The sequence below is a fragment of the Sturnira hondurensis genome, unplaced genomic scaffold, assembly GCF_014824575.4.
Source record: "Sturnira hondurensis isolate 20B ecotype Veracruz unplaced genomic scaffold, ASM1482457v3 Scaffold0001221, whole genome shotgun sequence".
In the NCBI taxonomy this organism is placed as follows: Eukaryota; Metazoa; Chordata; class Mammalia; order Chiroptera; family Phyllostomidae; genus Sturnira; species Sturnira hondurensis.
In genome coordinates, this window is record NW_028073852.1 from 5,895,613 (window position 1) to 5,908,674 (window position 13,062).

At 44.8% G+C, this 13,062-nt stretch overlaps 1 protein-coding gene across 2 annotated transcripts in view; it reads left to right on the plus strand.

The window, feature by feature from the left end:
* The first annotated feature begins 2,675 nt into the window (after window positions 1–2,675).
* AP2B1 (adaptor related protein complex 2 subunit beta 1) overlaps window positions 2,676–13,062 on the plus strand; it is a 100,935-nt gene continuing 90,548 nt past the window's right edge. For both annotated transcript variants that reach the window (XM_037066817.1, XM_037066827.1), the window contains exons 1-2: window positions 2,676–2,786; window positions 8,060–8,122. In XM_037066817.1, the coding sequence (XP_036922712.1) occupies window positions 8,086–8,122 (37 nt within the window). In that variant the 5' untranslated portion in view covers window positions 2,676–2,786; window positions 8,060–8,085. The remainder of the gene's footprint in view (window positions 2,787–8,059; window positions 8,123–13,062) is intronic.

A 13,062-nucleotide genomic window follows, 5' to 3' on the forward strand; every position in this document is an offset into this window, starting at 1 on the left:
GCCAACATACTCAAAATATCCAAATCAATAAAGTTATTGGTGAAAATGAAAAATGTGCCTTGTATGGAAAAAACTAAGTGGCTTTTTTGCCAACCCAATACATAGTCTATACTATGTGCAGGTATAGTTTTAAGTGCTTTACATACACTAATTCTTTTCATCCTTGTAACAATATTGGCAGGGTCCAGCCTCGGCAGGTCTCAGGGTCCCCAAAGGATGGATGGCACAGGTGACGAATGAAGAGTCAGACACCCGATTGGATGCCAGAGAACAGCCAGCCTCTGAGGGTCTGACTGAACTCTCTGAGTTTGATTTAAGCTTTATTTTTATAAGGATTGTTACATATCATTAAAGAAACAGGTGCCTGGCATGATCAGTTAAGCAGAAAAATACAAAGGTAATTAGAGAAAATACAGGAAATTCCACAGATTCAGTCATGTTACACAAAGGTTATTTTGACCAGAAGAGCCATCAGTCAGACAATTAGAAATAGTTGTATGTACAGAGTTTTAAATGTCTCATCGATGAATGGATGTTAATTAAAGTTCTTAGAATTTGGCATGGGTCTCAAGGATACGCTAGACTGGACAGTGGTTGTAGGAAATTCATTATAAGGCCTTTGTAATGTCTAACTTATCTATCTTTCTGTCTAGAATGTTTCTTTATGTATTATGGACTCTGATTCCTTGGTAATTGTTTCTACGTGCTTAGTTTGTAATAGCTAACCAGCTTCTCCAGTTTCTTTGTCTGTCTAATTCTAATTTATATATATTCCTGTCCAAGGTAGAGGAGGGGCAGTTACTCTAACAACTTTTAGTCATTCAGGGGCTACTTCATTAGAGGGGACTTTGTACTCTGGCCAAGAAATCATTTTGTACAACTTCATTGAAATTCTGCGGAACATTGGGCCTGAAACACAGGTGTCTAAAAATCCCACCACCGATTAATCACAAAGACAGACATGCAGGGAGAGATAGACAGGAAGTCCAGCTACAGTTGCCTCTGCTGTGCGGATGCATCTCATCCGTCCTGACTGTCAAGGAGCGGGTGCTGGTTGGCTCCCGACAGTGTTATGATTGGATGTTACTATTTTTCTCATTTTATAAGTGAGAAAACTAAAGAAAAAGGCAGATGGGGAGGAACAGGTTTTGAACATAGTAAGCAATGAGGAGCTTTTGAGTAGGGAAAAGATATGAATCAACGTTCTTTAAGATTTTTCTGGTGGCATCTTTTTGACAAAATCCCCCTCCATCTGCTAGGAGTTGTACCTGGAACCAGGGTTTTCAACCCTGTTCCATAACCCCCATTCCCTTATGATTTGCATAGTTTGGATGGACTATAGAACTACCCATCAGTGTTAGCAATTTGTGGTGAAGTTTGGGGAACAGGTCACGGCCACAGGTAGAGATACTGGAGTCATACGGGTAGTAAAGGTAATTGAGCCCATGGTACTGCTAAGGGGATAGTATAAAGAAAATGTGCGAGTATAGAATAGAAAGAATCTTGCTTTTCTCTCCCTAAAATACCATGTTATATTATTTCTCTTTTCAGCCATACTTTTTTACAGTCATCTGTAACTCTTGATCTCATTTCCACACCTCAATTCATCCTTAAACTTCTGCATTGTGGCTTTTGCCTTCATTGTAGCTTTTGACAGCAATGCCATCAAAGACCACTGTGTTGTAAATCCTTGGACACTTTCCAGCTTCTCCTCCTTACTTCTATGGCTGTTGATATTATTGACTACTCACTTACACATTTATTAATTCAACAAGTTTTGCAAGGAGGGGGGGGACGCTAGACCTCAGAAGTAGAAGAGTGACCAGACAGATATATTTCCTACTTTTACGGAACTCTAAAAGCATCCTGAAACATTGTAATTCCTGCTTTTCCTTTTACCTCTCTGATTACTCCTTCTTGGTCCCTTTCGAATTTTGTTTTTCTCCACTTCTGCCCCAGGTGTGCTCTCTATCTCCACATTTTCAAAAAGACTATTTTAAAGCAGTTGTTTTAGGTTCACAGTAAACTTGAGGGGAAGGTATAGAGCTTTCCAGGTTGTAGTTAACAAAAGGAACTTAACTTTTGTGTAAGCACACCTATTACACGCTAGGTGCCTATCGTGCTTTATCGCACTTAGGCTCCACAAACAGAAGAGAGACACACGTACAGTCCCTCATTTGAGACTTCATTTCTCAATGAAATGAGGTTGAGGAGACCTAGGCAGCTTTATCCGTCACATTCAAGGCAGGGATTTGAACTCAGATCTGATGCCATCTCAGCCTTTTTTCCTCGCACCACTCTCTGTCTTACCGCCAGTGTAGACACGTGGGCTGGATCACCGTTTTCCACACTCCTGAAATTAGCTGAATTGTTTTTCTTTGAGTAAGGAACAGAATATTTCAGTTTTTTGAACTTCTGTGCGAGTAAACAAATCCAGAGAATACTAGCTTGTTTTGTATTTTTTCTTTAACTACATCCCTTGGGATAGACACTAAACAACATCTGAGACGCCAGTGGCGGCCCGTTCCCCACCAGGCGAAAGTCTCCGGTTCTCCTAGGCGACCGAGAGATCGCCGCCTCGGTTTCTCCGGCGCGCGGAGAAGACGTCATCACGCGCGAGGGTGGCCGACGTTAGCGTTTCCTGTCCACCATCTTTGTCCCTGGCAAAGTGGGTTTTGCGCAGTGGCTTAGACCTGGAATAGGAGTCGTGACGTGCAGGAAACCATTACAACACCACCCGGGCCGTGCTCTCTGGCTGCCGCCGCCACCCCCCGCCCTCGCCTCCGGTGAGTTCAAGCCGGCTAACTTTGGGGTGTGTCCCTCAGTGATGCTCCGGAGCTGGGGGGGGCACCCCAGGTTGGGATGGAGACGGGCGGATGAGAGGAAATCCCAGGAGCGTGACCGTTGAGGATGGAGTGAGCCGTCGGGTGTGACCGTTGAGCAAGAGGGCTGGAGAAAGGGACTCCCCAGCTGTGGCCACGGGAGGGAATCCTCGGGTGTGGCGGCTGGGAGCTGGGGAGCCTCGGCGGGTAGGTCTGTTCGAAGCTGCGTGGTTAGGACAGCCGAAGGCCAGGGGTGTGGCCAGCAGACGCTGGAGGCCGAGGGGAGAACCAACCTTTGCCGCTTGGGGTGGTTCACTGAGAGCCTGGGACGTCCAGCCAGCAGAAGGGGAAAGGGGTTCCCCCAGTAGTTTGCCCGGCTCCTTTAGTTTGAGGTTGAGAGTCACCTCTCCCTAACCCCCTAATGGAGGGACAAACCCCTACCATGCTGACCGTCTGGGGAAGAAACAGGAATTCCTGACACGTAAGGGCAGAAAACCTCCAGAACTGTCCCGCTGTGAGAGAGGGGGGAGTAAGTGGGGTCCAGCCTTAGCCTGGAGTGTTTTCATCTGGATCTAGCAAAAATGATCGGGTTTGACAAAGGCTGTTGATGAAGCCAGAGGCAAAGAAACTGGAACTTCCTGTTACCCCCGGATCCTTCGAATCCGAAGAATTTATTCACGCTCTTTTCCGAGTAGTCTTCTGTTTGGGGCTCTTACGGAACACACTTGGCTGTTTCATTATGAAGCAGTGTGAATAATGTGTTTTAAAAAAAGAAGTGGTTTTTTTACATGCCAGACAGTTACCACAATCAATGGGATTTTTTAAAATAAAGAAACTGCTGTAAGTTTAGAAAAGGCAGAATGACAGAAGAAGGTGGTCTCAGTGAGGAAACAGTTCGCATTATTGATAATCTTCCTGTTATACTTCTCTTGCTTAGCCTCAGGGAACACTTGCCAGGTGGTAATAGGAAGCACCAGACGGAGGGGGGATGCAGCCGCACGGGGAAAGTGCAGCGCATTCCCGTGATGACTAAGCCAGCGGTGAGCTGAGACTGTTGGCAGGTATCCGACCCTCCCCCTAGGCAAAAAGATAGTGCGTTCTGCAAGCAGCCTCACCAGAAGTTGGGTGGAAAAATTAATGTAAAACTACTAGATTTAAGAGACTCCAAGTCCAGTTCTTGTATCTTTTTTAAAAAAGAGATCCATATTTTAAAGTACATTTTAGGTTGAGGTTTGAACCAAGCTGAAGAAGGAATGAATAAGATAGAATATGTTCTTTCCTCCTTTCATTCTAGGTTTAAGTTTTCCAGAGTTTTCTGTTAGTTCAGTTAGAAGTTGGATGTGCAACTTGGAGCTTCTTTCTTACTGTATAATATTAGCAGATTGCCTTGTAGTCTGTCATATGTAAATGCAACCACAGGTGTGTCTGTTGTAATTAGGTGTCTTTTATAATTTTCTATGAGCTAAATGACACCTGAAGATGCTATTGTCTTTGCATTATTAATGAAATACCTGATTATCGCCTCTAACCCTTGAAATAAAAGATTGTTGGAATGACCTTTCTGCTTTATACTTTGGTTGATTCTTTGGCCATCTTATAAGTATAAGCATCAGACTGTGTAAAGCTCAACTTTAAGCGAAAAGATGGGATTTAGTGGCTTCATCAGCTCTCAATTTAGATGCCATTTCCCAGAGAGCCCTTTTAAATTAAGACCCTGTTAATTTTTTTCCTGGCCTTATTATCTTTAGGGGGACCGGAAGGAGGGAGGGAAGGAGAGAAGGGACTTTCAGGATCTATATTTGGTGGAAACTAGGTTATGTTGAGCCCAGCTGTACAATTCCGTACCTGCAGGCCTGTGAAAGGCAGTGACGCACACCCTGGGCTAGGATAAGCAGGCCTGATTGTGAGCGTTGTCTCTGGCAGCCTCCTTGCTTAACTGTGCCCCCAGGCCACGTGGCAGGTCCTCCGAACAGCCAGGACTTGTCCAGTCTGATGTGGTAGAAGGGTAGTATGAGCTCAAACTCTCAGGTGGCTTTGCCTTTTCCTGGGGCTCTCCTGAAGGGACAGTGTATTTTATTTCCCGCTAGGAGCTTGATTTTTGAGACTCTTGATGTTTTCCTGAGCTCTGTCTTGGCTGCTGCTTCTTTGGCTTCTAATGTAGACAACAGTGTTCACTGTCCCGTATTTTCCAGAATCTGGTCATGTCCATCTCTGGCATGTGATTAAGTGTATCTCATTTTAAAATATGCATACGAATGCAATTTTTTGAGATGACATTCACATAACATAAGGTTAACCATTCAAGAGTGAGCTGTTCAGTGGAGTTTTATGCATTCACTGTTGCACAACTGCCAGCTCTTATTTTTTTTATTTAGACTATTTTCATTTTTCTTGGCATTTGTTGGTTTAAGGCAGGAACTGACTTAATGCAATGTTTCCCTGCCAGTATAGGTGAGGGGCAGTTCATTACTGGTGTTAACCACAGTGCGAGCTAAGAGAAGATGTTTTTCCATTCTCTTTAAGAGCTGACATTCTAACGTAGAGTCTAAGATTACGTTGAGTTCACTCCTCTTCCCTGAAATTTTGTGCGCGGGTGCATTAATCTGTAGTTAAGAACACATAAGGCTCACAATGAATAGGACAGACGTCCAAGTCCTTGACCATGAAATTTGTTAGAAGTAATGAAGTGTGTGGGTCATTGGTAAAGGTAGGCTCTGAGACTAGGTTAATTGAGTATTTAACAGATTGTATGAAACTAATATGAAGTTAATGTGTGTGTATGAAAGCTTTAAGCAAACAATGACTTTTGTGCCATTTTTCAAAGAAACTGGGTGAAAAATTCCAAGCAGATTTTGTTTTTAAATCTTAAGTTTTGGTGATCGCATGGGACTTAAAACTGCATAGTAACATCCTAGATAGATTGTAACAGCCTTGAGCTGCGGCCCTGTGTCGGGCTCCAGGAGCCACCTCTGGGTGCTGGCTTTTCTCGTGTAGGTTCTCCAGGTCTCCTGTGTGAAAACCTCTCGTCTTCCGCTCGCCACTTCCCACTAGTTTACGTTGTGAATGGATTAAATAATTACACATTAAAAAATTTTTTTGCTAGAAAGGCATTATGAAAATATTGTGTAAGGCAAGGCTTACAGGTTAATTTTTTATTATAAAATGCAATCAAAACATTTCTGCATTGTGTAATAGTGCTTGTGAGTTCTGGCTCGCCTTTAACTAGGTGATTCAGTAAAGTCCTGGTGAACCTTAAGGTGCTGTTATATGAGGGTCGGGACTGGAAATAGTGAGGCAGCTGCTTGGAAAGATGGCCGGTGAGTCTCATTTCTCTAGAGTTGTCCAAGCAGCGTATTTCAGAGATGATTTGTGCCAAGCTTTTTTCATTGTTTCATGTTTTCTGGCTTTTTTTCCTCCTCCATAATTACATTGACCTGTTTAGTGCTTAGGTCTCTTCCTCGGGTCCATATTTACTATTGCTTGCCAAATGTGCTGTCACTCAAGTTTGCCAAATATATTATCATTTGTGTTGTTTTGACCTGACAGTCATGAGCAGGTACCAGGGCATCTGTCCTAAATCTGGTGATTAGTATTGGGTTAGTGGTGGCGATATGGAAGAAGATACTCAGTTTTAGGTACAGAGGAATATTGTTATTTTCTTAAACTTTTAAATTACTGTTATTATGCTGACTTTAGAGAGAAAGAAACATCGATTTGATGTTCCACTTACATGTGCATTCATTGGTGGATTCTTGTTTGTGGCCTGACGGGAATTAAACCTGCAATGTTAGTAAATCAGAACAACACTCTGAGTTACCTGGCCAGGGCCAGAAGGAATGTTATTAAAAGAAAATTTTAATGTATTTTAAACATAGGTGTGTTAGATGGAAGTCTTGCTGCAAGTTCCTGAAATCAGACAGCTTTTTCATATTATGTGGGAGACATGTGACCGATCCATGTTTTTGTTCATGGGTAAAGGCACGTGTCAGCTGGGTCAGTTCTGGAAGCTGGGACAGGGGTTCATGTTGAGGCTGGGATCTGTGTTCTTTTGAGCTTTTGTGCCAGTTCTGCTATCTCAGTCTGTGGGGTTTAACATTGTTCTTAGCTGTAAGCTGGATATTCTTTGGGCATACTTTGGGCTAAATGTTGAAAATAATGAAAATCATAGTCTAAAAAAATCCGTGGGTAAAGCTGTTGTAAAGCTGTTTGCCTTTCTAGACGTGTGTCGTCAGAGTAGTCTGTTGACTTAGACTTTATTTATTTATGAGCCCTGTATTGAAGTTGCCTGTGATGCGCAGCTGTCATCAGCACCACTAGACTGGCAGAGTAGACGGGTAGGGTTATTTTCTCCGTTGACCTCACACTGCTTCAGAATACATGTTTCAAAGCGACTTCATCTCACAGGCAGGGAAGGAAATCAGCCTTTCCTGACTGGAAGGTAAGGAGGATGTCTCTCAAGAAACTTGAGTGACTGAAGATGTGTTTACAAAAAGTCTAGTTTTTAGGTCTTGGAGCCTTTAGGAGATAATTATGACTAGAATCACAGATTCACCATAGGTTCGGATTATCACTCCATTCCGTTTGGCTTTTGCCCCAAATAGCCCCTTAACGCCAGAGCTATGTTCTTAATTATCTTTGCGTCCCTTGACTCACGAGTGATGGTGGTAAGGAAGAAGATACTGATTTTTTTTTTATTCTCACCCGAGGATATGTTTAATTATTTTATTTTTATTCTTAAAAAAATTTTATTTCTTTTTAGAGGGGGAAAGGGAGGGAGAAAGAAGGAGAGAAACATCAGTGTGTGAGAGAAATATCGATCAGTTGCCTCCTGCTTGCTCCCAGCTGGGGACCTGACCCACAACCCAGGTGTGTGCCCTGACTGGGAATCGAACTGGTGACCCTTCGAGTCACAGGCCAGTGGTCAATCCACGGAGCCACACCAGCCAGGGCTGTTTAATTATTTGAGAGAGAGAGAAGAGAGAAAGAGAGAGAAAGAAACATCCATGTGAAAGAAACGTCCGTTAGTTGCCTTCTGTAGGCGCCCTGAATGGGGATCGAACCTGCAGCCTTTTGGTGTACAGGACAGTGCTCCATCCAAGCCAGCCAGCCAGCCAGCCAGGGCAGAAGATACTCGTTTTTGAGTACAGAAATTCTAATATGTAAATGTTCTTAACATTAATGTGTAACTCGCGGGGCATAAATAACTTGGATGAAGGAATTCTTTTCTCTCGCTGTAGGTGCACATTAAAGAGCCAGCAGCACCATGACTGACTCCAAGTACTTCACAACCAACAAAAAGGGTAAGTCTGGGGACCCAGTCAGAGCTCCGAGGGGCTTCTGGAGTCAGGGTGAAGGGCTGTCCGAGTAGAGTGTTCTAGCCTCTGTGGACGCGCGCGCGCGCATTGTGTGCCGTCTGGCTGGGGTCTGGTGCTCCTACGGAAAAGTGCATTGGGGAGATCAAGGTGCAGGTTTTAAATTTGATTTGAAGGTCTGTCTTGGTAAGAGGAGAGGATCCCACATTGATCCATTGAAAATTGATAGATCTGAGCGCATTTATTCTCTTTCACCGTTTTTCTTGGAAATACACGTTTTATAACAAGAAGCACTATTATATAGAGATACGTATAAAGTAACAATGAAAGCTCTCTGCTTTCCTCTTCCTGCTCCTGAGGGTAACTCATGTGTATCCTCAGTCTTTTTCTATGCACATATATATACGTAGAATTTTTAAAAATGAATCTTTGCAGAAAATGAGGTCATAAAGAAAAGTACAAGGAACTCAGTAAGTTCGAGCGCTTCGTGCAGGTCTAGCTCCTCCCTTGGCTAAGCTTTGTCAAGGTGACACTCTTTGTACTTAAAACAGGAACCTCTGAAGTCAGTATTGTGATTTTTAGGTCATAGATTACTTGAATAGCTTTGAATTTATTAACTCACCATCTTTGTACTCAGAAATATAATACTGGATTTTATAGTGAGTGTTGTTGGCCTAGGAACTAAGGGTTCTTGGGAAAGTCCAACTTATCTTTTGTAAAACTCTCCCTAAACACAGCAGCGCTTTCCCGGTGCCGCCAACACCCCATCAGAGGCAGGCTGGCTCCACTGTCCTCAGGCCGCTGGGCCCTGCAGCGGGGCCGTGCGCGGTCCTGGGGGCCAGCGCGTCTCCTGGAGCGTTCTGGGCGGGACACCTTCCTCCTACTCTGTAACACTGGCCTTCTCAAACCTGCCTTTTCTCCTCCTGAAGCTAACATGAGCCCACTTCTCCGCCCCAGGGTGGGTCTTTCTGGTCCCTTCTGATGGGTACCGACCTTAACCTCCTGACTGTCTCCAGATTTCACTAAGGGTGGTCTTGAAGAACACTGTGGTGTCCTACTTTGATTTACTCATTTATCCAGTAAGTATTTACTGAGTGCCCACTCTGTGTGAATCATACTCTCTACCCTACTCGGTGGGGCTTCCTACTAAATGTCCTGACTTCCTCCAGGTCAGAGTGGTTGCAGAAGGATACCTGGTACCCAGATCTTGATTTGTGAGTGTTGTTTCCCATAACGGAATCAGGACTCCTTGGAGAAATGACTGATTCCAAGGCTGGGTCGAGAGAAAGTACGAGAGGAACACGAACATCTCACACCAGAAAGCAAAAGAAAGGAGGTGCTCAAAAATGACGGCGTGGGTCAGGGAGCAGAACGGTTGGAGGGGCTTCCACTGGCCGAATTAGAAATTGGTAATTTAAGAAGTGATCGTAGTGTTGGACTGTAGCCCACTGAGTGAATAGTCAACACATAAAAATGCTCATAAATCACAGTAGTAGTTGATTCAGGCAAGAGTCATCAGTAAATCCTAAAGTGATTGGCAGGTGAAAGTTTCTTGGATAATAGGATGTTTGTATAGTTTCAAAAGTATCCTTTCAAAAATCACTTACTAATCACAAAGGAAAAAAATAGTAACTTTACTGTGTCAAAACTTAGCAATTACCACCTTAACCAAGTGGGGGGGGTGCTCTGCCCACAGGGCTCCCTATTCCCCCCAATCCCTGGTCCACCACGGATGAGACTAAGTCTACCAAGACATGGTCTGCTTGGGAAGGAAGGGTGGCTGATCTCTCAGAGGAGAAGGGCCAGGAGCCTGTTTCTCAATGGGCTTTTATTGGGTTCGATTTTCATAGGAATACAGGGTATGCGTGTAAAGCTCATCAATCATTGTCAGGCAGTAAGGATCAGACAAGAGATAACATTCAAAGAACTCGGGGCTTCTTTCGACTCATGGTCAGTAGCTAAGGGGCCATAAAATTTCAGGGAAACAAACTCACGTCATGCTTGGACCCTTATCATTTAAATGGAGGGTATTCTTAGCAAAGCAGGTTTTCCAGGATTTTATGCATTCTTTCTCAGGCCTGACCACCCCAGGGAACCCTTTCCAGCTCTGCTGCACTGCACTGCCCTCTGTCATTGTTTTAGGCTTAAGTCAGGCAGGGGAAGTAAGGCAGCCAAGAGATTAGGAGACTTCTCAGACAGAATGAGGACTCAGGCTAGCTGAGGGGTGAGGATCTATCACCCCCTTTTTTACACCCCCCCCCCAAGTCCTTCCCTGAGGGCCCCTTTGTGACTGTGCTGTCTTCGGTCATCCCTCCCTCGAGGAATCTTACCCGTCATTGGCTAACTGGTCATCCACTCAGGGCCAAGCAGGGTGAAGTAAAAGGGGCAGAGGTGGTGCCCCTGCCAGGGAGATGAGCTTTGTCTCCTTAGTGGCTTCACTCAGCCTTAGCCATGAGGGGCTAGAGCTTCTGAAACCAGGCAGGGTGGTTCCCAGCAACCAAGTATTGGGTGTTAACATCACCAGTAACGGAACAGATTAGCATCCTTTCCCTGTCGATGTGGTGCGCTGAGTACAGCTGAGTAGAGCGTCCCATCATTTAGGAAGTGTGCCTGCCAGGACTCGTAATGTCCGTGTGGTCACGAGGGAACACCACGAGAAACCCTAAGTGAGAGTGTGCCGGAAAAAAAATCCGTCATGAGAGACAGAGGCCAAAGAACGGTTTCAGATTAGAGGGGACTAAACAGATGGACAGGACAGTAACTGCGACACGTGATCCTGAACTGGACCTTGGCCCGCGGGGGGCTGGGTGTGAAATTGCTGTAAAAGACATTTTCAAGACCTTTGAGTAAGGTCTCACAGTGATGTATCCTTGTTAAAGTCCTGATTCTGATTATTGTATTACGGTATGTAAGACAGTTCCTTGTTCTTGGAGATTACACACTGACACATTTAGAGCTAATGAGATACAATGTCTGCAGCTGACTGTTAAAATGATTCAGGAAAAAAACTTGAAAATGTAGAGAAAGTATGATAAAACAAATACAGCATAATGTTAACAATTGGGGAACCAACACTGCGGTGCTTTACCAAAAAAAAAAAGGCAGGAGGGTACGCTCTGGTGGCCTAGAGTGAGCAAGGGACACCAGGGTATTTTCTAGAAGGCTTTAGCATCTCTGGCCTGTCTGATTCAGTTACGTAAGGGTGAACAAGCTCTTCTGTTACAGTACACGAGGCTCCGTAATTGGCTAGTTACATCAGCTACCTACTGCTCAGTGGCTTTCCACCTTATCTACACGTTGGCATTACCGAGGGAAATTGGAAACAGTAGTGACGTCCAGGTTCCACGGCCCCAGATAACCTGACTTCATTGGTCTGCGATACAGCTGTTTGTGGGGCGGGGGTGGATGAGCGGAAGGCTCAAAAGCTCCCCAGATTTCTCTGATCTGTAGCCAAGATTGAGAATTGCTAGCTGGTAGCAATGCTTGGTAGGTCTGATTAAGGAGAGGAGGAGGGCAAAAGGTAAGATTGAGGAAAGCTGCACGTGTGGGTGCTTCACTCAGTGCCCCTCAGTTGGCTCCTCCCAGCTTCCCTCTTTGTCTTTATTGCTTGTCCCTCACAAAGGCCTCTAGCCCCTTGCTATACTGTTTCACCTTTTTTTTTCCGGATTTTCTCATTTCTGAAATGTGTGTATTTCTTCTGTTAATGTTTTTTGGGCTTTGATGACCAAGGTATCGTCTATGATGACACAAGAATTTACTTAAAAACTCACGTAACTCTTCAAACCTTCTCTTGTAATGGGTCCTGGTAACCTTTTTTTATTTAGGGATTCGTGCAACTTTAAGACAGATGAATCATGGCTGGGTATTTTAAAAATGGATACATGTGTTCCTTGTACTTCCTGCAGCGCCCACCAGAATTGCCACAGGAACGTGTTCTTTAAGTTTATGCTGTTGGGGCTGGAATAGTTTCAGTTACAGCCTGTTTTCCTTCTTCCTACTCCTGCTGCTCTTCGCAGGGCAGACTTTCTGACACCCTTCGGCTTGTCTGATCTTACTGTTCCCAGAAGTACGTGGCGGGAAGGACCCCTGCGAGCTGGGTCTGGAGCAGAGGGCTTGATGGAGAGCAGAGGGACTCTGAAGGGTCCAGCGGTGGTGGCTGTGCTCTTTCTGCAGCTGCTGGTTAAATAAAGAGCAGTTTTGGGGACGTGGATTTGTTTGCCTTGCTGGCAGTGGATATTAGTGCAACAGGCTTGTGTGTGTGTGTGTGTGTGTGTGTGTTCAGTAGCTGTTTCTTAGTTTCATCCTTCATATTTAGAGGTTTCAGCAGATCACAGAGTTTTCTGTCCCCGCTGTTTCCATACTGATGGGTGAGGTCTGCTGAAAGTGAACATCAGGGTGGACCCCGTGCAGATGGGGGGCAGTGGGGCAGGGGGCAGGAGGATTTGAGAGCGGGTAGATGGGAGTTGACTTCTTCATGGGCGTGCTGGTGTGTTTTCTGTTTTCTTTTAAAACCAGTAGAGGGTTGTGATGTTTTCTCATTTCAGCTTCAGCTTCCTGAAGGTAGGTGAACCTGGGTCCTAACGTAGCAGTGACCGCTTTGCCATGTCACAGTGCAGGGCCCCTGCAATCAGTTATGTGAGATTGTGTCTTTAGAAATGACTCTGGTTTGTGCCATTCGTGAAGCTTCAAGATTATTATTTCTGTTGTTAGATTGACTGACCAGGATGGGGTCTTAAAGCCCATTAACCCCCCCCTCACCCCCGTTAACTTCTTCAAGTACTAATTAGAGTGGCGCTGTGATTTTCCACTGTGGTTGTGCGTTAGAATCACGTGGCGGAGCTTCCGGTGAAGGTGAGAGTTCTCCTCAACAGTCTGACTTATTTGGTCTAGAGTAGAGCCCGAGCACTGTTCTTTTTATGTGCTCCCTG